Below are 26,877 nucleotides of genomic sequence, written 5' to 3'. Positions count from 1 at the left end.
ACAATGAAATGGTGCTACCAGGAGTTTGAGATGAAAGAGGAAAAAGGAGTTAGTTTCCTTTTCTGTTCATGTCAATGTCATATCCTAGGAAAGGAAGAAAAGAACACAGAAGGAAGCAAGATAGGAAGGGAAACAGAAAAAAAAATGTTGTGTATTGCATAAGATTTTTTAATTTACTCAGAAAAGTAAGAAAATTAATTTCTTTCATAAGACTAACTAGAATTAATGCATTTTATAGCACATTGTTATTATAAAAGTTTCAACTTCATCAATTTCCCAAGCAATAAAGACAATAAGAAGGTTAGTTTTTGCCTAAGAAATAGAATGTGAATGGAATTTGTATTCTTTTGCTAATTTTATAACTGAAATTGGTTCCAATGGTGTGTTTCTCAGTGACAGCATTTTTTATGGATTAACATGATTTTGAAATATAAATCAAGATAGTTTGATCCTTTGACATCTTATACCCTTCCATTACGATATATCTGAAAGGTTGATCTTGTTCTTTGATCAATAATTTTATAACTTTTCTATAGTAGTAACAACCTGGATTTGGAATTACGAACTAGGAATTCACCACAAATAAAAGATGCTACAATGAGAAATAGTGAAAATAAAAAGAAATTAATATAATGAAAGAAAACAAATGGTAGTACAGTATGTTAACTTGTTACTTCTTTTTTTTGAATGATTGTCAAATTCATTAAATAAAACTTCACATTTTGCATTTCTTCAATGAATTAATTATATTACAGAATTTTCCTTTATTAGTTTCTTTTTGAGAAGTCTTTTTGTACTTTTACTTTACTTTTAGTTTTTACTCTATTTTTAATGTTATGATAGATGACTAATTCTTTAAAATAATAAAATCCTACATACATATACAAGTTTTTGTGAGAGTTAACAGTTATTGTTAATAAATTTGCTATGATTGAACATTATATACATAGGTATACTTATGCCTATATTTCTTATCAGACAGTATTTGAGCAGGAATATACAACCTATAAAATTATGACTTACAAATTACAATCAGCATCTTTTAAAAGTGAAGAAAACATGTTCAGTTTTAAAATAAGATAGCTAGCCAAGTAGGTATCTTACAGAAATGTTACAAGTATAATCTGCAAAAATTACTTCAGCTTCATAAGCAAAATCATGCTTATGGAAAAATGTTTGAATATATGTTGAAATTTTGGGCCTTGCAAACTAAAGTTTAGTATAGGGCTTTAAAAAAAATCTTGGAATAGTATTTAATATTCATAATCTGTCAGGTAGGCAGAATTAGAGAAAACCAAATTGTGATGACTAAATTGGTGGCAATCAGAAACTTATATTTTGAAAATTAAGTTTATTAATCTGTAATCTTTAGGTAATCATATTTATTCTCCTAATTTACACAATATTTATGATGCTCCACATGTCCTTGAAATAGGGAACAGGGACACTATAGTATGAAAAAGTGGCCTAGCTGCTGGAGTTCATAAATTTTGTTCAGCTTTGGATGAGTTCAAAGAATTGCCATGTAAGAAAAGCCTTACAGAGGGAATTTATCTGATTATGGCAGTAATAATTACCCAGCTGTTTATTGCAGATAGAGAAATAATTCATGTAGGCAATAGGCCGTGGTGGCAATGACACTCTGCATTTAGTAAATATGCAAACTGTTCACTTCTAATTAACCAAGCTAGAGGATGCCCTTATTAAATGTATAAACTAAAAGTGCCTTCCTGACAAGTGATGAATTGTTACATTGCACAAACTCTTGCCACAGAATTATTGGAGTGAACTTGGGGCTTAACTTCATTAAGAGATCTTGTGGGATAGTTAAATGAGGATGGACAGCATAACAAGGCCTACCTGACAGCCAATGATATGTGAGACCTGAAGGAAACTGCACCTTTTATTTTCTTCCTACTTTACTGTTAAGATGAACTACAGATAAATTGTGAACCTGCAAAGTTAATTTGATCAAAGGAAATAAACGAAATACCATATAAATTAATTTATTAAGAAGGTATGTTGAAAATATAAAGTTGAGGGGCAGCTAGTTGGCACAGTTGATAGAGCACCAGCCCTGGAGTCAGGAGAACCTGAGTTCAAATCTGGCTTCAGACACTTACTAGCTGTGTGACCCTAGGCAAGTCACTTAACCCCAATTGCCTCACTAAATATATATATATATATATATATATATATATATATATATATATATATATATATATATATATATATATAGTTGAAAATTTACCTTCCAAATTAATCTCAATGACCACCATATTATGATCATAGATATGTAACTTTATTTTGACATTTATTTTTCTTTATTTAATATTTCCCATTTAGATATACAAAAATAATGCTCATTTCTAAAAATTTTACGTTCCAAATTATTTCCCTCCATCCTGCTCCTCCCCTAACGTTGAGGAGGCAAACAACTTGATGAATATACACATGAAGTCATGTAAAATGTTTCCATAATAGCCATGTTGTGAAAGAAACCACAAACAAAATAAAACAATAAAGTGAAAAAGTATGCTTCACAATGCAGCCAAAATTAGAAGGGAAGCAGAAAGCTGGGAAACAATTTTTACAGCAAGTGTTTCTGATAAAGGCCTTATTTCTAAAATATATAGGGAACTAAATTAAATTTATAAGAATGCAAGTCATTCCCCAATTGAGAAATGGTCAAAGGATATGAACAGGCAGTTTTCTGATGAAGAAATCAAAGCTATCTATTGCCATATGAAAAAATGCTCTAAATCGCTATTGATTAGAGAAATGCAAATTAAAATAACTCTGAGGTACCACCTTGTACCTATGAGATTGGCTAATATGACAAAAAAGGAAAATAGTAAATGCTAGAGAAGCTGTGGAAAAATTGAAACACTAATGCATTGTTGGTAAAGCTATGAACTGTTCCAACCATTCTGGAGAACAATTTGGAACTATGCCCAAAAGGCTATAAAATTGCAAACCAGTTGACTCAGCAATACCACTATTAGGCCTATATCCCAAGAAGATCATAAAAATGGAAAAGGACCCACATGTACAAAAATATTTATAGCTCTTCTTTTTGTGGTGGCAAAGAATTAGAAATTGAGGGGATGCCCATCAGCTGGGGTACAATGAACCCAGATAATTCTGAAGGACTCATGATGGAAAATGTTCTCCACATCCAGAAAACAGAACGGTTGAGTCAGGAGGTAGATTGAACCATACTATTTCTACTTTTTTTGTTTTTTCCCCTTTTTTGAGGTTTTTCTCTTTTGTTCTGATTCCTCTTTAACATGATTAATGCAGAATTATGATTAATGTGATTGTACATACACAACTTATATCAAATTGCTGTATGTCTTGGGGAAGGGATGGGAGGAAGGGAGAAAAATTTGGAACTAGAAATCTTATAAAAACAAAAGTTGAAAACTATCTTTACATGTAACTGAAAAATAATAAAATAGTTTTATGATTAAAATTTTTTTGAAAAATTAAAAAGTATGCTTCACACTATTTTAGAGTTTACCAGTTCATTTTCTGGAGGTGGATTTCATCTTTCATCATGGGTCCTTTGGAATTGTCTTAGATCATTGTCTTGATCAGAGTAGCTAACTATTTCACAGTTGATCATCTTTACAATATTGCTGTTACTACATATAATGTTCTATTTATTCTGCTCACTTCATTTTATATAAATTCATATACATCTTCCAAGATTTTTCTGCAACCTTCCTGCTCATCATTTCTTATAGCATAGTAGTATTCTATTACAATCATATACCACAACTTGTTTAGCCATTCTCCAATTGATGGGCATCTGCTTGATTTCCAATTCTTCATTGCCACAAGAAGAATTGCTATAAATATTTTTGTACAAATAGGTCCTTTTCCCTTTTCTTTGATCTCTTTGGGATAGAGATGTAGTAGGGGTATTGCTAGGTCAAAGGGTATGGGAAGTTTTATAGGCCTTTGGGCTTAGTTCCATATTGTTCTCCACAGTGGGTGGTCTAATTCAGAACTCTACCAGCAGTGGAGTTTTACACAGCTCCTCCAGTATTTATCATTTTCCTTTTATGTCATATTATCCAATCTGACAGGTATGAGGTGATAACTGATTTATTTTAATTTGCAATTCTCTAAGAAGTAGTGATCAAAAGCATTTTTTCATAACTACTGATAGCTTTGATTTCTTCTTCTGAAAACAGTATATTAATAACCTTTCACCATTTATCAACTGAGGAATGGCTACTATTTTAATAAGTTTTACTCAGTTCCTAAATATTTGAGAAATGAGAACTTTATCAGGGAAAATTCTGATTAAAAAACCTCCCTATTTCCTACTTTCCTTCTAATTTTGGATGCATTATTTTTGTTTGTGCCAAAGATGTTTCACTTCATGTAATGAAAATTATCTATTTTACTTTCCATAATCCTATTCTTGTTTGGTCACAAACTTTCCCCTTATACATAGAGCTTAGAGGTACATTTTTTCCACACCACCCTAATTTTCTTATAATATCACCCTTTGTATCTATATCATTTATCCATTTTAAACTTATCTAGTTATAGAATGTGAGATGTTGATCTAAATATCATTTCTTCCAAACTGCTTTCCAGTTTTCCCAGCAATTTTTGTCAAATTCTGAGTTCTTATCCCCAAATCTTGGATCTTTCAGTTTATCAAACACTGACTTACTATAGTCATTTGCTACTGCATATTGTGTACCTAATCTATTACACTGATCCACCACTTGATTTCTTAGCCAGTCAGTACCAGATTGTTTTGATGATTACCACTTTGTAATATAATTTGAAATTTGGAACTGCTAGGCTACCTTTCTTAAGCTTTCTTTCATTGATATTCTTGACCTTTTCTTTTTCCAAATGAATTTTGTTATTTTTCTAATTCTCTAAAATAGTCCTTTGGTAGTTTGCTTTAAATAAGTAAATTACTTTAGGTAGAATTGACATTTTTATTCTATTGGATCAGCCTACCCATTAGGAATCAATATTTCTCCAGTTGTTTAGATATGCCTTTATGCGGGTAGATAGGGTATTATAATCAAGTTAACATAGTTCCTTCACTTGTCTTGGCAGATAAAGTCCCAAGTATTTTATATTGTCTGTAGTTATTTTAAATGTAATTTCTCTTTTATCTCTTGCTGCTGGGTTTTGTTGGTGGTATATAGAAATGTTGATAGTTTATGTGGTTCATTTTATATCCTGCAACTTTGCTGAAGCTGTTAATTATTTCAATTAGATTTTTAAATTGATTCTCTAGGGTCTCCTAAATATACAACCATATCATTTGCAGGGTGATAGTTTTGTTTCTTCATTGACTAATTGTATTCCTTCAATTTTTTTCTTCTCTTATTCCTATAGCTTGCAATTCTTATACAATATAGAATAATAGTAGTGATAATGGCCATCCTGGTTTCATTCCTGATCTTATCGGGAAGGCTTCTATCCCCATTGCCAATAATGCTTTCTCTTGGTTTTAGATAGCTACTACTTATAAGTGTAAGAAAGGCTTTATTGATTCCTATGCTTTCTCATCTTTTTAATAGTTGTTATTACATTATTATATTATAGGGCATTATGTTTTATCAAAGGCTTTTTCTGCATCTATTGATAGAATTATGTAATTTTTATTGTTTTTGTTATTGATAGTGTCAATTATACTGATGGTTTTTCTAATATTGAACCAGCCCTGCATTCCTGGTATAATTCCCACCTGGTCATAGTGTATTATCTTGGGGAATATATTGTTGTAATCTCCTTTCTAGTGCTTTATTTAAAACGTTAGCATTGATATTCATTCATTAAGGAAATTGGTCTGTTTTCTTTCTCTGTTTTTGCTCTCCCTTTTTTAGGTACCAAAATCATATTTGTGTTATACAAGGAATATGATAGGACTCTTTTACCTATTTTTTTTTTCAAATTGTTCATATACTATTAGAAGTAAGTGTTCCTTAAATTCTTGATAAAATCCCCTTATAAATCCACCTGGTCCTGGGGACTTTTTCTTAGGGAGTTCATTGAAGGCTTGTTACTTTTTCTAAGTTAGGGTTATTTAAGTACTCTATTTTTTCTTCTTTAAGCTCAGCAATTTACATGGTAAAGACTCATCCATTTCATTTAGATTTCAGTTTTATCGGCACATAATTGGGAAAAATAACTCTTCATAATTGCTTTAATTTCACCTTCATTGGTGGTGCAGTAACCCTTTTCACTTCTGAAATTAGTAATTTGGTTTTCTTCTCTTTTTAAAAAAAAATCAAATTAATGTTTTTTCCCCATAAAACCAGCTCCTAGTTTTATTTATGTACCACCTAGCTCCCCTTTCAAATGAATAGTTTCTTTCAAAATTTTCCTCCTCATAGTTCATGACCAAGTAAATAGTGGCTAGAAAAAGGTCACAGAAAATTAAATGGATGGTTTTAATTATATAAAATGTGAAAATTTGTGTGCAAATAAAACTAATGCAGATAAAATTAAAGGAGAAATAGTTACTAGGGGGAATAATTGCAGAATGTTTTTTGACAAAGGTCTTATATTTAAGATAGAGAAAGAACCAATTCAAATGTATAGAAATTGGCCATTCTTCAATGAATGGTCAAAGAAAATTTGTAAAGGAAGAAGCTATCAACAAGGATATGAAAAATGCTCCTTGAGGACCAGGGCTTGCTTTTATTTTACTAATAGAAAAATACAAAGTAAAACAATTATGAGTACTTCATACCCATAAGATAAATTTCTATTATAGTATATTTACTAAGAACCTGCTATATGCTAGTCACTGTGCTAAGCACTGGGAATAGAAATAAAATCAAGTCCTAACCCTCAAAGAGCTTATATCCTAATTGGAAAAGACAACAAATAAAAAGGAACTAGAAAGCATGGATGGGAAAAGAATGGAAGTCCACAAACAGTGGCATGGCTGGACATGTCTGGAAATTGTGATGGAGGTCTAGATCCTAGTAAGACGAGGCCAATGTTAGGCCATTAAATACCAATATGGTTCCAGGGTGGTCCCATTCTTGGGTGAGGAGAGAATAGAGCTAGTAGCCTATGTGCAATGCAACAAGTATATGGAATTTTTTTCTGTTTGACTATATAGATTTGTTACAATAATTTTTCTTCTTTCTCAATGAAGGGAGGAGTCAGGAGAGGAAGGGTAGTTACGAATAGGGTTGCTAAAGAAAAGAAAGAGAAAAGAAAGGAAGAGGAAAAGGGAGGAAGGAAGGAAGGAAGGAAGGAAGGAAGGAAGGAAGGAAGGAAGGAAGGAAGGAAGGAAGGAAGGAAGGAAGGAAGGAAGGAAGGAAGGGAGGGAGGGAGGGAGGGAGGGAGGGAGGGAGGGAAGGGAGGGAGGGAGGGAGGGAGGGAGGGAGGGAGGAAGGAAGGAAGGAAGGAAGGAAGGAAGGAAGGAAGGAAGGAAGGAAGGAAGGAAGGAAGGAAGGAAGGAAGGAAGGAAGGAAGGAAGGAAGGAAGGAAGGAAGGATCATTGAAATGTTTTTGAATGGCACATAAATCCTTCCAAACAAAATCTTCCCCATTGCTTCCCAGGGCTTCCATTTAATTTTCTAAATGAATGGTTCAATTTTACACAATAAACTCTTAGAGACTGAAGGGATCTCGAGATATGCAAAGTATAACTAAATGGGAAGTTCCTTTATATCACAACATAGTCTTCTGCTGGAAGACCTCCAGTGAGAAGGAATCTAATACCTCCCAAAGAAAGGCATTTCATTTTTGAATAGATTAAACTGTTAGGAAGTCTTCTGTTACAAAATGGCTAAATCAGCAATTGACTCTAGTTTTATAGTCTAGAGCAGAGGTGCTTTCTCCCCAGCTGTCCCAAATACTGAAATGCTCTTCCTCCTTAGCTCTGCCTCCTGGCTTCCCAGGTTTCCTTCAAGTACCAGGTAAAATTTCACCTTCTATAGAAGCTTTTTCCCTTTGATTACTTCTTTTAATCCTGTCTATAGCTTGTCTATACATAGTTGTTTGCATGTTGTCTCCCATTAGACTGTGAACTCCTAGAGGCCAGGAACTGTCTTTTGCCTTTGTTTTTATCCTCAGTGTTTAGCACAGTGCCTGGTACATAGTAGGTTCTTAAATGCTTATTGATTTGCCAACTGATTAAAATATGTTCAGTCTTGAACATACAACTTAAGAGTTCCAGTGCATCTGAATTTTCCTCCCACGTCTTCTGCAGGCATCACCTGGTTGGCTTTAATTATAAAATGAAGAGACTAGATTAGATGACCCTGAGATCTCTTCCAGCCCTCATTGTACAATCCAGACATGGTCCAGATATGACTGACCTAGTGCTGGATGTTATGTGTCTGTGAAAGCAGCCTAAGATGATATTAACTTTTTTTTTTGGAGGAAGTGTCACAATGCTGACTAGTACTGAATTTATAGTTCACTAAAGTTCTCAGAATTTTTTTTTTCCAAACAACCTTGTCTCCTACATCTTGTACTCCTGAGGTTGAGTTTTATACCCTAGTGTAGGACTTTAGGTGCAACTACATTACAGCTCATTCAGATTTGTCTCATCTAGCCTATGAATCGACCAATAAGCATGTGTCAGGAAGTATTTGGGGCTGGGAATAAAAAGGGAAAAAAATGATCTCTGCTTTCAAAGAACTTATATTCTATCAAAAGAGAAAATGTGTAAGTATACAAGTATATACAAAATAAATACAAGGGAAGGAGTGAATGCTAGCAGCTGGAGGGTTCACAAAAGGCTGCATATAGATAGTCATACCTGAACTGAGCTTAGAAGGGAACTACATATTCTAAGCCATAGAAGTAATGTGGGGAGTTCTATCCTGGACATGGGGAACAGTCAAAAGGCACAGAGATGAGAGATAAAGTGTCACGTGTAAGGAGCAATTAAGAAGGCTAGTTGGACTGGACCACAGAGTATGAAAAAGGCAGTAATCTGTAATAAAGCTGGAAAGTTAAGTTGGAACAGAGTTGTACAGGGATTTATTTAAAAATTAAACAAAGGAATTAGAATTTGATCCTAGGGGAGATTGGGAGCCACTATCAGGGAAGTGACATAGTCAGACCTTAGTTTTAGGAATAGTTCCTTGAAATGGATATTGTAAATTTTGTCAGTAATTGTCAATAATTGACTCATGGGCCAATGTAGAGTTTGCAGATTCCATATGCAGAAAGTTTTAGGACATTATGACACCACTTGGCCTTCTCCAATACTAAGGCACCCTTTTAATTCTCTAGTGTCTTTCAAGGATCACTGATAGAGGCTCGGTAATGATACCTGCTGTTTGGCGTCTGTTTGTTTGTTTTTATACTTGAGGATGTAATTCATAAGGGCGGAGTGAGCAGAATTCATCCAGGGCATCTAGATGCTCTCTCACTAGCTTCCTAATTATCTTGGATTTCAATTCTCTATTCACCATTTTGGAAGCATTCATAGCCTAGGAATCATAGAGTCATTCTCCCTGACAGAGAATACAGAAGTAATTTTTTTTTTAAGTTGAGCATTTCCACTTTTCCCCAGTTGTGGATATTACCACTTAATCTACTCAAATCAGTGGCTCTATCCCCGGCTCTTCAACCCTTTTCCTAGTATAACTTCTTTTTCCCTTAGGTTTCTTGAGCTCATTCAGAGCTTTAGCATTCCTGACACTATTCCTCCAGGATAATGTCATACTTTTGAAATAATCTTCCATTTTTCTGCCTTTGATCTGTTTTCTGTACCTGTATTTTTAAAAATCCAGTTCCTTTTTAAAGTTTCTGCACATGTGTGTTGATCTCTGGGAAAGCTTCCTCTTTCCTTCTCATTGGAATTGGTTTTCTGTCTGTCTTCATAATTTTTTGTAACAGAGATTTTCATTCTTCCTGGACTTTGTCTATTGAATTTTAGTTCACAAGAGCCTATCTGTGCTTTCTCTGAATGCTTTGAAATCTGTCCTTCCTAAAATCTTGGGTGTATGTTAGACTATACCCAACTTTTTCCATTATCAAAAATTCTAAGATGGGAAGATTACTTCCATTTAAGTTTCTTATCATTTCTATCCCCAAAATCAGTTCCTCATTTTTGGTAAGAACGAAATACAGAGCAGAATTTCCCCTGGTTGGTTCTTCTGTCTTTTGAAGGATATAATTATAATTAAGGCAAGTCAAGAAATTATTAGCTACTCTGCTTTTGGCTCAGCAATCAATCAGCAAATGTCCAGATAATTGAAACCCGCTATCACTACTAAATCATACCTCCATGACAGGCTTGTGATCTTTTTTCCAAATTCCTCATCTACTTGGGCTGTCTTCCTAGGTAGAATTTTAGTTCATGGCAGTCAACCTATATTCTCTCTGAATCCTTTTAAATCTGTGCTCCTCAAATCTAGGATGTACATCAGATTATTTGTGGTTTTACTTTCCTCTATCACAAATAACAAGATGTTGTAGTTATGATAACAGCCATCATTGTGTCTTGGTAAATTTATGTTTCCTCTGGCATATTTCCTTTCCCACATGGAGAATACCAGGGCCTTAGAATTGTGTAAATTAAAAATTCACATTTATCAAGATTTGGTCCTGACAGCTTTCCCAGTGAAGGTATTTTATGAGAATTAGTACTTAAGTTAGAGCAACACTTATAAACTTCTGTTTGGTCCCAGAAGCTACTCCCTATACATCTCAAATCATCTTTTTGGGTACTCACACATACATCAGTATCCTTCATCTCATTCAAGTCCGAACATGGAAACAGTTCTAAGTATCCGCATTTGGATGTCCTTTGTTACTTATACTACAACCTAGCATTCTACTTTCAATCTGCATGAACTGGAAAACTAATCCATTCTCCATTAATTCTTTCACATTCTACTCTGATCGCTTAATAATTGTTTTATCTAGATTCTACTTCATTTACTGAGTAACTGTATCACACAATCAGAAACATATCTAGGGGCCAGATCTCACAGCAATGTCAAACCTTAATCATCTCTAGTATGTCTCCAGGCTGGGGCAAAGGAAGAGTCAAGGAATGGAGAGTTATAGGTGTAGCAAAATCCAGATTACAAAAGTTTAAGAGGTGAGTAGGAGGTGAGAAAGTAGAGGCAATGGGCACAGATTATTCCAAAAGTTTGGCAGTAAAAGGGAAGACAAATATAAAATGAGTGTTTAAAGGTATAGCCAGACAAAGTTATGGTTTTTAAAAATGAATTATGCCTAAGCAAAATAGCAGGGAAAACACTCAGTAAATGGGGAGAGATTGAAGAAGAAAAATACAATAATCCAATTAAGTACAAGGATTTGGTCTTGGAAAGGAGAAAAGTCATAATTTTCTCCAATATAAGGGTAAAGTGGGAGATGATGGCTGAGGCTCTAGAGGGATTTTGAGGTATATAGTAGGAGAGAAGAAACAACTATAGATGACCTCTCTTTTTTAGTACAGTCGGGGCAAAACATCTGAGAGATGGGATGGGATACAGGAGAAGCATTGAATATTTAAGGTTAGAAGGAAAAATCTCTAACAGCCATTAAAGAGCATGAGATAAAGGGTCAGTCAAGGAATGAAGGAAAGCTTTCCTATCTGTAAGTGAGAATCCCATGAGATTAAATAATTTGAATTTTTAGTAGTCCCATTTCATATGGTCTAGCTCGAGTAGGGGTTGAAGAAGATGGACGATTAAGATTACCCAGGGTTGGGGGCAGCTAGATAAAGCAGTAGATAAAGCACCAGCCCTGGATTCAGGAGGACCTGAGTTCAAATCCGGCCTCATACTTGACACATACTAGCTATGTGACCCTGGGCAAGTCACTTAACCCCCACTGCCCACCAAAAAAAAAAAAAAAAAGAGATTACCCAGGGTTGATGATTGCTATACAAGGATGGTAATAACCCAGAATACCTTCAGAAGCACCCCATTGGGAAGCAGTATTGGGCCCTAAGAAACTGCATGGTATATTGGAAAGAGTAACAGATTAGAAATCAGGATGCCTTGGTCATAATATATGTCATGCTAGTTTTGGCTCAGCATTCCAACCTATTGAGATCATCTAGAATCTTCATTCTGTCATGTATCATATTAGTTATCATTCCCAGATTTATTAGTATGTTCCATTCCCAGCTCACTTTTTAATTACAAGGAGAAAAACAATTGACCTATGGTTTAAATGCCACAACATGCAGATAGCTTTAGTCAAAGAATCACAATTTAATCATGCAGTTGGCAATTGACATTCTGTGTAAATTCTTATGATATAATGACACCAGCAAGCTCATTCATGAGAATTGATGTCCATTTGCTTACCAAGGATTGAAAACTGTCTCACACAAAATAGAATGTTAATTCGCCTTTATCATACAGAGTTATAGTCCATGTTAATTGCTTCTGATATATCTTCTCATGGTTCCATTTTGCTAACCAACATAACTTTTATATATTTGCCATAAAAATTCTGGACATATTTAACCCTATTCTTCAATTTAAAAGAATGAAGGTATTGCTTTCAAATACTGTGTTAAGAAGTTAATTCACTCTTCTATTACCTGAGGATGATGGAAACAAATATATATAGTAATGGAATTTATTAAAATTAACTCAACTGTTTTTAGGTTTTGAGCCTTAGATATTTTTTAATCTACATTGTCAATAGAGGCTGTGGTATTTGAAAACTACTGCTTGAATATCTTGGATTCTTTTTTAAAATTCTAAGAAGATTTAAGGTCACTGTGTAGGATTGATACATGAATTCATTCAACAAATATTGATCGAGCATTAAATCCTATATGCAATCCCTGTGTACAGCCATAAGCGTGACACAAAGAAGAGTAAGCCATGCCTTCTTCCTTCATGAAACTTAAAAGTATATTTTAATATCAGGGAATAAAAAGGAAATGTAGAACTTGTCACAAAGTAATTTTACAAAAACAAATAATAAATAACCAGACATCAATTCATTAGTCTATTGCTTATGGTGCTCCTGGCCCCAACTCCCTTCCACCCATGCAGTGCTTGCAGCCAGCATAGCTGCTGAATGGTCTTAGTAGCTGCTAAAGTTTAAGGAACAAGATTTTGGAGTTAACAACTTGGAAGTGTTCTGAGTAAACACTACTCCCAAGACAAGCTGAGCTCCTATCTCTCCTGAAACTCCCATTTCCACTTCTACCTCTTTTATAGCCCACAGTTATACAGACCCAAAAAGCTCTGTATCCTTAGAGACTCCTGAAGTTTGGGGCATTGAGTATCATAGTTAACCTCTTGGCACTGTCCTAAGTAGGATGAAGCTAATGAATCAGACTGGTCCAATGGGCTCAAGGCAGAAGAAAAGCGGACAATTGTGGAGAAGAGTTGAGCCCAGAGTACAAGATTTTTGAGGAAGAGGATGAGAAGTACAACACTGCTTATAAAAGATTAATATGATATTTTTTAAAAAGGCAAAAGAAGAGGTGTTAGAAAAAAAGAGGGAAGATCCAATTGGTCTCCTTAAGGACTCCCTCTAATCCCCTTCCTGATCAGTCTCCATAGGTCATTCTAGGAACTGAGAAATGTCAGTGTCAGAGAAGAGGGTAGAGTCCAGGAGAGTAAGATGGGTAGAGCTTAAGAATAGGACAATCTACAGTGGGTTCTTAGTCTTCCTGACATAGTATCCTAGACTCATTCCTTGAGGGACAGCAACATACTTCATTCAGTTCATGATGAGAGACATTATCAAATTGGTAACAAGGGCTGGGGGATAGTTTGGGCATTATAGCACTAGACTCTCAGGAGGAAAAGTATTAGTAGATTAAAGCACATTTACAGTAAGGAAACTTGAAAAATCAGCAGAGAGATTGATAAAGAAAGATAAAAACATGTTTGAGGAGAAATAATAAACATTTTAAGGAAAAAGCCATGTCAATGAACACATGCTTTTCTTTTCTTTTCTTTTCTTTTTTTTTTTTTGGTGAGGCAATTGGGGTTAAGTGACTTGCCTAGGGTCACACAGCTAGTAAGTGTCAAGTGTCTGAGGCCAGATTTTAACTCAGGTCCTCCTGAATCCAGGGTCAGTGCTCTATCCACTGCGCCACCTAGCTGCCCCTGAACAGATGCTTTTCATTTTAAAAAAGGGTCAAAATCCCCTGTAAAATATGAAGGTTTTATATCAAATATTCCAGATCTCTTTATAATGACAATTGTGAGAATCAGAGCACTGCCACCCTCCTGAGAAAGACATCCTAAGAACCAGGGCAGCTCCGCCCTGAGAAGAAAACATGTGATTTGGCATCTGGCAGTTGCCTGGCATCCAGAAGTTACGTCTATTCATAGACTGCCTGTAAGTCATGTCAATCAATGGACCAGCCAATTAGCTTGGAGCTGTGTGTGGAGATTGTCCCTCTTCTGGTCCCACAGGGAACTTCTACTGGATGCTGTGGAGTATCAGCCTTTTCATTGGGGAACCAGCTGTTGGCGGCAGGGGCAGGGAGAGTAGACAGAGTAGACAGATCTTCTTTCTCCACGTGTTTCTCTTTACTAACCCCTAATATACTTTAATAAATACTTAATGCCCAAAGATGGTTCTAGATGTTTCTAATTTAAGGTGACCACTCATTAGCTTTTTAGACATAGCAATTAGATTTTTAACTATCACACAATGCAGAACCCCCAGAATGGATTCTGAAGAGCTATCAAAGAAATAAGGAAAAAATTATAAAATTTCAGGGGACAATTAGCAAGTCTACCAAAAAAAAGTAGAAAATTTGTATAAAAAATCCACTATTCATAGTTATAATAAAGATATATAGATATGTAGATGTCAGTTTCCTTGTAATAATTTTATTTAAAATTGTTGTGTCAATATTCATTAATGAATTTAGTCTATATTTATCTTTCCCTGCTTTGTACTTCTCTGGTTTGTATATCAAGATCAATAAACAAACTTTATTTTAAAGAAATAAAGTTTTTTAATTTCAAAGAAAATAGTGAAGAAAAAGGAGAATAATGAAGGGGGTATAGCATTACAAGATCTCAAAGTATATTATAACAGTAGATTCTCTGAAAAAAAGACAGAACACAAAAATTCATAGATGGAAAAAATGGAGGAAATACAAGATTAGAAAAGCATATGAAAGCTCTATAAAATAAGAATGCTGAACTTGAAGATAGAATACTCAGAGATAATAACCTAAGATTAGATATCTTCCTAAAATACTCATGAAAAAATTGCAAACAAGGATTTATAAAGAAAAATTGCCCAGGAAATACTGGAATCATATAGTAGAGCATAGAGCAAGATAAGGAAGTCTGTATTTATGAAGAAACATCATAGTTAAGCCTCAGAACTGCAACATTAATAAACAAACTTTGCAGCCAGAAAGGAGTGAGGAAAGGCTTTATATTTCAAGATGAGCCAATCAAAATAACTCAGGGACAGTCTGTGTGTACAAGAAACCAAGGGGGGAAATATGAATGTATTCAGAGCAAAGAAAAACGTTTAGTATTCAATAACATCCTAAAAAGCAGAGCTTAAATTTCAAAGAAAATAACTGAGCATTCAGGTAAATAAAAGAATTCAAATATTTTCTTAAAGAAAATCCAGAACTATACCAAAAGGGCTATAAAACTGTGAATACCCTTCGATCCATCAATAACACTACTAGGTTTATATCCCAAAGCATTTCCCAAAAGAGAAAACGGCCTATTTTCACAAGAATATTTATAGAAGCTTTTTGTGGTGGCTAAGAATTGGAAATCAAAGGAATGCGCATCAGTTGGGGAATGGCCAAACAAACTATGGTATATTATGGTGATGGAATATTATTGTGCTATAAGAAATGACAAGCAGGATGATTTCAGAAAGGCCTGGAAAGACTTATATAAACTGATGTATAGTGAAGTGAGCAGAACCAAGAGAACGTTGTGCACAGAGACAGCAATATTGTTTGATGAAGAAATGTGAATGACTTAACTATTCTCAACAATACAATAATCCAAGAAAATCGCAAAGGACTATTGATGAAACATACTATCCACCTCCAAAGAAAGAAGTGATACTGATAAAACACAGACTAAAGCATGTTATTTTTCACTTTCTTTCATTATTTTTCTTTTATTCAAGTTTTCTCATACAACATGACTAATATGGTAATGTTTTACATAATCGTAGGTGTATAACCTATATCTGATTGCTTACCGCCTCAGAGAGTGGGTAAGGAGAGGGAGGGAGAGAAGGAGGGATAAAAATTGGAACCCAAATCTATAAATAAACATGTTCATTATTTAAAAAAAAAAAAAGAGAGATGCCACAATATGAGAACAGTCCCAATGAGGGTTAGAGGCAGTGAAAGTAATGGCTTCCAAACTGTTTTGATTATATATCTCATTAATAAAAAAATTTTGAGCACACAAAAAAAGAAAATCCAGAAGTGAGTGTGAGAATTGGAATGACACCCCCAGCTGGGAAGGACATTGTGAGCTCTGTCCTGAAAAGAAACCAGGTGACTTTGGCGTCCAGAAGTGATGTCTGCTGTCCATGGGTCCTGTCAATCAGTGTTACCAGCCAATTAGCTTGGAGCTGTGTGTGTGGATGGCCCTGTTTCTGGTTTCACAGGAGGCTTCTGGGAGAAGCTGCTTAGGAGTGAGGCCCTTTCATTTTCGGGACCTCAGCTTGGCAGGAGGATAGATGCTAGGCTCTCTTAGATAGTAAGATCAAGTTTGCTTTTTATCTCCCTCTTTCTCTCTTCACTAATTTCTAATGCACTTTAATACTTAAAAGGCTAAACTCTAGCTAAAGCATCTAATTTAAGGCAACCACTCATTAGATTTTAGACATCACAGCTTGAATTTTAGGCCCTTACATGAGCCAGATATTCAATGTGAAAATTGACCAAACAGATAAAAATTAAATATTTTCAGATAACAATGAAAGATTAAGCAATGAAATGTTTGTTTTCATGTGGCCAGGGCCAGACAAGGCCAGGAATGTAGGGTTGGAAAGTCTTTTTATTAAGTTTCTCATTGTTTTCAAACAAACAAACAAACAAATGTGCGTAGCTAAAATGTAAAGAGTAGAACAATGGTTTCAAAAACCTAGGAAGCAAATGGTACTATGGGAAAAGTTACCAAAATATAAAATGAAAAAAGTGAGTTCACATAATTAGAGGAAATTTTTAAAGAATTGGCATAAGCTACTCTACACAATTATTTACCAACAAAATTAAGAGTTCATAAGTAGATAATGATTATGAACGAAAATATAAAATATCCAAACTAACAAAACAAAAAATACCACTTCAAAATAACTCTATCTTAGGGAAAACAAAAAAGGATATAAATGAATTGCTGATGAACTTACAAATGATGTGTCAAACATTCAATATATATGTTAAAATAAAAATTTTTCAAAAGTAGAAATAGCAGACACTACCCAATTCCTTCTATGAGACATGTATGGCCTTGATATTGTCAAAAACAGATAACTTTTCCCCCACAAAAACAGAAACAGAGTGAAGCACAGTTGTCAAGACATAAACTTGTTTATTCTGATCAGAAAGACAGGCATGCAATACATGAGAACTTCTCAAGAGAAGTTCAGTCCAGACTTGAGGAAGGAGAATATTTTAACAGTTGAAAGTGCTTGGACAGTTAATATTTATTGATATGTCAGTTACCTCTGGCTTGATTAACTCCCTGATTCCTGGTTTGCAACAGAATGTTCTTAATTCCATTTGCACAATACAAATCAGCCTGAAAGTTCAAACCGTGAAAGCAAACAATGTGATAGAGGATATGAATCAAGAAATCTCTGTGAATCTTTGCAGAAAAGAATGTCTCCATAAACTGTCAAATGGCTTAGGGAGGGAAGTCTCTACAGAAAAAGAAATTCCTACATGTCTCTAGGTCTGCTTGGTTTGTGCTTTTTATTGGTCTGAGGATTTTTGATATGTTAGGCCAGGTTTTCATACAGTTCCTCTGGAAAATAAGGGAGTTCTAATAAATCCAAAAAGTTTGTAAAATAAATTATGTACAATACCAAACCTGAGAAAGAAAAAGCAGTGAAAGATAACTATAGACTCCTAACTATTGATAACAAAAATTTCAAGTAAAATCTTAGCAAGACAATAAACAATAAACATTTATTAAGCACTTTTTATGTACTAGATATTGTATTAAACACCATAGATACAAATGTAACCAAAAAAAAATGTCCCTGCCCTCAAGGAGCTTAACTTATAATGGGGTAAGTCAACACACTAAATAAAGAAAGATAAAAAAGTAAGGAAGGGTGGAGAATAGAGTGCAGAGGGAGAGGAAAGGTATCCAAATGAAGGGAAGGGTATTGATTTCCAGAAAGTCATAGGGGCATAACAGCTGTGATGTAATAGTTTTCAAGTATTTGAAGAGCTATCATGTGGAAGGAGTGGATTTGTTCTTTTTGGCCACAGAGGGTAGCATTAGAAGTTATAGGTTGAAGTTGCAAAGAGGACCATTTTGATTTCATGTTAGGAAAAACTTCCCAACAATTAGAACTGTCCCAAAGTGGAATTGACTACCTGTGGAGCTCATGGGTTTCCCATCATTAGAGGTCTTTAGGCAAGGCCTGGATGACTTCGGCCTAGACTTCAGACTTCCATTATGCCATTCTCTCTCAAAGCATGGAAGCAGGAGATTAAATGTGTAACTGGGAACACTTTAGCTACAATGTAGAGTGTATAGAGTGGAAAGTAAAATGAAATGTCTAGAAATTGCTATACTGAAAAATGTTTGGAGGACTTTAAATGCCAGATTGAGAAGTTTATATTTTATCCTAGAACCAAAAGGGGGCACCAGAAAGCTTTTGATAATGGGAATACATGGTCAGATGGATTATCCAATAAGAATAAATAATTTTAAATATGGTAATTAATTCTGTCAAGATGATTATAAAATTTAAAACATAATACATAATACATATAATACATAAAAATTGAGGTAAAGTGCTATGTCCAGAATATTTAATTATCTAAACCCTATTACAAAATTAATGTGTTCAAAATATCAACCTACTTTTATTAATAACAATTTCAAAGCACCATTACCATTAGGAGTTATTAACAATCAACAACTATATTTCCTTAAACACTAAAGGAATGTTATATTCAGTTTGAACCCTCTTCAAAAGTAAAGAATGTTAGTTTTTTTCCATACAACAAAGTAATAATATTTTATTAATGTGACCTATCTGTAACTCTGTACCTAATTTTTAATTTCACATCATCATTTTCTTGTTCATAACCTGGGGCACTTTTTGCATATTAGGCTAGAGGTTATAAGTGTACAAGTCTACCAAGTACATACTCAGCCTTTAAATTAATCAAACCAATTTATCTTTGTAAAAGACCCAGGCTCGGTAAGAAAATATCTTCTCAGAAATATGTTGCATAATTTACTATACTATTAACTATAGAGTAGATGAACTATGCCTATTAACTATACAAAGTTTAAGCCCAAGGTCAATGGATGCTTGCAAAATTTGAATAACCTCATGTAATCTACTTAAATAGGGCAGCTTGGTGGCACAGTGGATAGAGCACTGGACCTGAAGTCAGAAAGACCTTTATTCATATTTGGCCCTCAGACACTTACTAACTCTGTGACCCTGGGCAAATCACTTAACCCTATTTGCCTCAGTTTCCTTACCTATAAAATGAGCTGGAGAAGGAAATGGCAAACAAGTCCAGTATCTTTACTAATAAAACCCCAAATGGGGTCACAAAGAGTTGGACATTACTGAAGTCACTGAACAACAATAAAAATTAAATATTTTCAAAGAGTTGTAGTTTTACCAGGACTATTACTTTCTCCACCAATGTAGATTGTAACCCCTCCACATGATGGAATCCACTGTGGTCAAAAATATTTACCACATAATCACCAACCTTTTACTCATTAAGTCCCAAAACTTATCTAAGCTTGTTCTTTGATAAGAAATAAAGACAACCATTGGTTCAGAATCCAAAACCTTTCCACTTTTTAGGAACACATAAAACTAGTGTTTTATAGCCATGACCTTTGAGATTCATGCCACAAAATGGCATTCAATATGGAGTTGAGTGGAAGAAACTCTTACTTAGCCTATTTTCCTTAAGCCTATTGCTTAAATTTGTCCAAAGGTAAGAAGCTGGGTTATGTGACCTCTGGAAAGTACTTCCAAAAAATTCATTTCATAGTTTCTTAATACTTGCTTAAAGTTTTAAAAATAAAGTCAATTAAAAACAAGTAAAAGCAACCAACATAAACAACAGATCTGGCCTGATATAAAAGGTTGAGCAATAATCAATCAATAAGCAGCAACAACAACAAGCACTTATTAAGCTCTTAGGCCCTAAAAATACAAATATGGGGGTGGGGGTGGGGCAGAGCCAAGATGGTGGAGGAAAGGCTGTAACTTTCAGAGCTCCCCACAGGATCCATCCACATACCTCCAAATAATGCCATAGGACAATTCCTGGAGCAGCAAAACACACAAAAGAACAGAGTGAGATAATTTTTCAGCCAAAAAAAAAGGCTTAAAGGGGTGCCAGGAAAGGTTTGTTGTACTGGGCTGAGAGGGGAGTGCAGCCGTGCCACTCAGATCCAGTCGCAGGCAGGCTGCACCGCCAGAGCCTCAGAATCATCAGTATCAACAGCTACTTCTGGAACTCAGCTCACAAAATGGTGAGGGGGTCCAGCAGTTGGCTGGGGGAAGATAGCAGGACTCTCTCCCGGAACTGAGACAGAGCACTGTTGTATTTCCCATGTTCTGAACCAGGAAGCCAACTTGAGTGGCATTGGCCCAGTAGGGGAAGGGCATAGTCATGCCAAGCTTGTAATCACAGTGAACCAGATTTCTGCTTCCAGGTTAAAGAGCAAGACTTTGAAGGTAAAGTAAAAGAATTAGAGGGAAAAGTAAGAGAGGTAGAGGAAAAAATGGAAAGAGAAATGAGAGTGATGGAGGAGGGTCATGAAAAAAGTCAATAGCTTGAAAAACAATTTCACATTGCCCTCTATATTTTTTATTTGTTTGGATTTGCTTTATTGTGTCTTGATTTCTCATAAAGTCATTAGCTTCTATTTTCTCAATCCTAATTCTTAAGCAATGATTTTCTTCAGAGAACTTTTGTACCTCCTTTACCATTGGCCAATTTGGCTTTTCAAGCTGTTGACTTTTTTTCATGACCCTCCTACCTCACTCTCATTTCTCTTTCCACTTTTTCCTCTACGTAAGGGGCTAAAATTTTAGCTAAACTATCTAAAATCTAATGAGTGCTTGCTAATAAATTATAAGCTTTAACAAGAGTATTTAAATGTTTAAGTATTTATTAAAGAGCATTAGGATCAGAGAGAAAGGTAAAAATCTAACTATTTCTAAGAGACCCTATCATCCGACCCACCATGGCGAGGTCAGGAACCAAAAAGAGACAGCACCCCTCTACTAGCGTCTGCTTCCTACTTCGTGTCCTCCTCCCAGAAACAGGAGGTTCCTCGAGTTGATTGGCTGGTAGCCTTGAGCAAACACCACTTCCTGACGCTAAGGACCTTGACCACATGGCTTGCCTTCAGAGGCCTTCTTCTCATGGCGGAGCTTTGCTACAGTAAGTCTCTAGCAGGTGGTGTCATTTCAATCATTACATCTACCTCTCTCACCTTTTCTTCAAAGTCCTTTTTGAGTGCTTCTATGGCCTGAGACCAATTCATATTTTTCTTGGAAGCTTTGGATGCAGGAGCTTTGACTTTGTTATCTTTTTCTGAGTGTGTAACATCTAGTTACTTTAAATGATACTCGTATGGAATGATCTCAGGCTCTTCTGCTTCCTAGGGGTGCATCCAAGAGGTTCTAACCGCCAAAGTATCAGCGTCCTTATGAAAATGTGGTATTCAGAGCTTGACAAAAGTTTCTAGTTGTGTTATAACCAGGACATGATACAGTGGAACTCACAGCTCCCTTGTTATAGCAACAAAATCTCTTTTTAAATGTAGCCTAAAATTGCATTACTTTTTTGCAGTCATGTCACCTTGGTAATTTATATTAATCTTGTAGGCCACTGAAACCTCCAAATCCTAATAATATTAAAACTAGTGCTCTAAGTGAGACTCACTTTTTAAAAAAAGTTAAAATAAAGTAGAATGTGTTTAGTATTGCTATCTGTGGAGAGTAAAATTAGCTTTCCTAGGGATTTTGTAAGATAGAGATGATGACAATGTTAATATCTAAACTAAGCATTCTGAATTCTTATACTGAATTAAAGTGATTTGTAGCCAAGTTTGAATTCATATCTTTAATGAGAGAATATCTGTAAAGTGCTTAACATGATACTTGGTACATAGAGGGCATTTAGCATTAATAAATGTTTGTTCCCTTCCCTTTTACCTTCATAGTCATATAAATAAACACCACCTAGAGGATGAAGGAGTTTGCTGTGTTAGAAATAAGAGACTTGGGTCCGCTAGGTGGTGTAATAGATAGAGCACCGGCCCTGGAGTCAGGAGGACCTGAGTTCAAATCTGGCCTCAGACACTTAACACTTACTAGCTGTGTGACCCTGGGCATGTCACTTAACCCCAACTGCCTCACTTAAAAAAAAAAAAGAAAAAGAAATAAGAGACTTAAGTTTTAAGTCTAGCCCCACTACTAAAATGAGGTTATTTTTCATACCTTAGTTACTAAATTCCACATATGGGGTAAAAGATAGACCTTTCATGGACTGCATTCCACTCTATATTCAACAGCATAATAATGATGATGATGATAATGTATGTAGGTGTATATACATATATATATATACACATGTTAGATATGTGTATGTGTACATTTATTGTGTTTATATGTACATGTAAGACTGTGTGTGTATAAGATATATTTTCTCATGGGTTGTCTAAATGTGGTTCACAGATGACATGAAGAGATAGATATCTCTGCAATCTGGCCCATAGCTCTCCAAAGAAGACTTGATGATAGGAGGAGAAGGAATTCTAGCCTATCTCTAAGAGAGGTATCACAACAGAATTTTATTTGTCTCCTCCAAATATTGCTAGTTTAGGGGTACAAGTCTGTTTCTAAATAAAAGTAAGTTACCTGGTTGCTAGCCCTTAGTTTATACTTGCCCTCTTAATTCCTTACTACTAAATGCTAGTTAAAGAAATGACTATAGCAAATAATGAGTAAACTCATTTATCCAAGGAAAAAGAAATCAGAGAAAGTATACAAATTAGAATATGCCAGAAAATAAATAATAAACATGAGTAAAGGTTATCTTTAGATGGGACCAAGAAAACCTCTCAGCTAAACCAAGAGGGAGGCCCCAAAATTTCACCCCAGGATAAACTATCCAAAGTTAAAGGGGGGGTATAAAATAGGAAATCAAGGATATGTTAAGAAGCCAGCTTCTGTTATAAGTCTGTATACTCCCCAAGAGTACATATGTATGGGGCAGCTCAGTGGCACAGTGGATAAAGCACCGGCCCTGGATTCAGGAGGACCCGAGTTCAAATCTGGCCTCAGACACTTGACACTTACTAGCTGTGTGACCCTGGGCAAGTCACTTAACCCTCATTACCTTGGCAAAAAAAAGAGTACATATGTACTACCCAAGAGTATCTCAAACCACCTTGTCTCTCTCCCATAATGCTCCAATACAACCTCACCCCTTCTGTAGGTCAATATAGCATTGTGTCAGCATACTCTCCATTAGAGTCAGCATTTCCCCCACAAATGCAGCAGCACACAAAGTACCCCAAGCTTTTGTTAAATTCCAGTTACACAATCTATGTATGTTTCTGCATGTGATATGGATGCATGTAGTATGCATGCATGTTCATATATGTATGCAATCTAGCATGGTCTAGAAGCCAGAGGGCCAGCACTGGAGTCAGGCAGACCTAGCTAGATTTAATTCCTCCCTCAAACACCCAGTAGCTGTGTGACCAAAACCAACTCATTTAATCGTGTGACTATGAACAACTCATTTAATTTCTCAGTGTCCCAGACAAACTATGATTGTAAGTCAAAGAAGAGTTGCCAACATGCATGAATGGAGGTAGTGTTCTATATCAAGAAAGCCACAGATACAAGCAAAATATGTGTACCTAATATTGGCAGGGGAGCTGTCAGGAAGGGTAATTTTTCCCAGCTAGGAGGAGACTCTGAAACATCATGAGAAGCAGGATCCATATGGGGAAGACAAGGATGGCAGATCTAGGTGAGAAGAGGGGAGGAACTGACCCATGTAGCAGAAGTGTAAGTCCCATCTAAGGATGTTGCTGTCCTGAGAAGGTCAAATAGAATCAGGAGCAATGGAGTCTTTTCTGCTCACTGATCTGCTTAAGGTGTAATCTGTATAGACAAAACTTGCTATATGTCTGAATGTACTTCCCTTACTTGGGACAGCTAGGTGGTACAATAGCTAGAACACTGTGCCTGGAGTCAAAAGGACCTGAGTTCAAATCTGAACTCAAGACACTTACTAGCTGTGTGACTCTGGCCAAGTCACTCAACCTTGGTTGCCTCAGTTTCCTCATCTATAAAAAGTGTTTGAGAAGGAAATGGCAAAGCACTCTAGTATCTTTACCAAGAGAACCCCAAATGGGGTGGCAAAGAGTTGGACATGACTGAATAACAACACTTCCTTTACCATGCTACTGAAACTTGGTGAATTGATTCATTCTCATTTCTACTCCTTCCTTGGCCATGAAGGCAAATGTTTGAAAAATGTCTCCTTTCTCTAGAGACCCACACCCTTCCCCTTCTCCCTCTCAACATTTAGATTGGGGCCTAAATTTTTTTTAAAAAATGTTATTTTTGCTGTCACCCATTTCTGCCATTGGTTTGTAAGCCCAGTTCTCTTTTTAAAAACCAGTTCGGGGGCAGCTAGATGGTGCAGTGGATAGAGCACCGGCCCTGGAGTCAGGAGTACCTGAGTTCAAATCCGGCCTCAGACACAACACTTACTAGCTGTGTGACCCTGGGCAAGTCACTTAACCCCAATTGCCTCACTGAAAAAAAAAAAAAGAAAGAAAGAAAAAATAAAAACCAGTTTGTTCCCTTTATCTGTAGATATGCCATTAGTTGAGATTAGAGTATGCATAAGTGCTTCATTTAATTTCCCAAATTTATCCTACTAGGATTCTGCAGTTCTGTTATGGGACATTTAAAAGTCCTCTTTAAGGGTTATTGAGTCAGAGTTAAGTTTCACGAGTAACCATATAATTCTCCCAGGTAGAATTTTAAAACTTGAATTCAGAGCCCTTTTGGATTTCCCTGGAAGAATGAGCTAACTGAAGCTATGGTGCTGCTGAGAGATGGTCCAAGAAGGTAAGGTCTCCTCCTCCTCTTTTTACCTGAAAGAGGTAGGGGGTTAGGAGTATCTAGACCTCTTGTGCTTCAAAGAACATCTAGTGTTACATGTATATAGGGGAAGGAAATGAGCATTTGTAAATCACACAATACATGCATAAGTGTGTATGTATATGTATGGGCAGCCCTGGCTTAAAGGTTTAGGTCTATCCCACACAGGCTGTGTGACCCTTGGTAAGTCACATACATTTTCACTGCCCTAGGCAAGTCTCTAAGACTATGAATTGTAGAACAGTTGCTTGTCTGAATTGGTAGAAGAATTTTTTTAAATCAAAGGTCCAAACTTACACACACACACACACACACACACACACACACACACACACACACACACACACACATATTCACTGTGATAGTACAAACACTGGAATGATTTTTAATTTTACATTTAAAACCTATCAATGATATTCTTTTAAAAACAATACATTTTCTAAGCTAGCATAAGATTATATGTTAATGGCATGTTACTGATGTTAATATTAATTTCATCTTCAGTCTGATGACATAATCAGACAACTTACTTAAAACATTATTAAAAATTCATTGGGCAATTATTCAGGAGCAAAATAGATCACATTTAATATTTTTGATATTTTTAAAATTTTTATAAAGGTAATAGGTAGGAAACTAGGCAGGACAAAGTGAAATTTTTGTTGTTATTTCAATCAGGTCCAACTCTTTGGGACCCCATTTGGGGATTTCTTGGCAATGATACTGGAGTCCTTTGTCATTTCCTTCTCCAGCTCTTATAGATGAGTAACTGTGGCAAACGGGGTTAAATAATTTGCCCAGGTCACACAGCTAATAAGTGTCTGAGGTTAGATTTGAACTTAGGTTTTCCTGACTCTGGGCACTGTTCACCACCTACCTGCCTGTAAATTGAAATTACTATTATCACTTATTTTCAGATAAAGTTTCACTACTTTTGTTTTCATCACCTGATTGCTTGATTGGTGTCAGATATAGCTCTCAGATATTCCTTCAAGTAATAATAATTGAAGCAGTACTTCCGGATCTTATATCCTCGCCACCACTTCTGAATCTGTCATAAAAAATACATATGTATATTTTATTACATTCAATATTGTAGGGAAAATAATGGTGCTCAAATATTTGTTATGTTAAATCAAAATCAAAATCAACATGGATTTGAATTTATAGCCAATATAATCATGACTTTTCATTTATAAAGTACTACATTAGTTTGACCAAAGTTTGAATTGGTAGATTTATTAAAAATATTAGATAGATAAAAAGCAATTATTGAATATTATGAATTCAAATTTTTTCTAATAAGTTTCAGAGTATTCTAAATTCCTAAATTAATCATTGAAAGTTAGGAAGAGGAGGAAGAGGAGAAGATGAAGGAGGAGGATGAAGACTAACATTTATATATCACTATGTTCCAGGCACTTTGCTAAACACTTTATAATTATCATCTCATTTGATCCTCATAACAATCCTGTAAGGTAGGTGCTATTATTATCCCCATTCTGCATGTGAAGAAACTGAGGCAAACAGAAGTTAAGTGACATTCCCAATCACACA

General features: G+C 35.5%; 1 protein-coding gene across 1 annotated transcript in view; it reads right to left on the bottom strand.

Moving 5' to 3' along the window:
- Positions 1-26,877, bottom strand: part of SPATA17 (spermatogenesis associated 17) — a 251,839-nt gene that overhangs the window by 141,625 nt on the left and 83,337 nt on the right. The window contains exon 5 of the mRNA XM_044004567.1: positions 26,268-26,371. Coding sequence (XP_043860502.1) covers positions 26,268-26,371 — 104 coding nt within the window. The remainder of the gene's footprint in view (positions 1-26,267; positions 26,372-26,877) is intronic.

The sequence above is a fragment of the Dromiciops gliroides genome, chromosome 4 (genome assembly GCF_019393635.1).
Source record: "Dromiciops gliroides isolate mDroGli1 chromosome 4, mDroGli1.pri, whole genome shotgun sequence".
NCBI classification, from domain to species: domain Eukaryota; kingdom Metazoa; phylum Chordata; class Mammalia; order Microbiotheria; family Microbiotheriidae; genus Dromiciops; species Dromiciops gliroides.
Note: the sequence above shows the minus strand (reverse complement) of the source record. Positions and strands in the feature narration are given on the sequence as shown.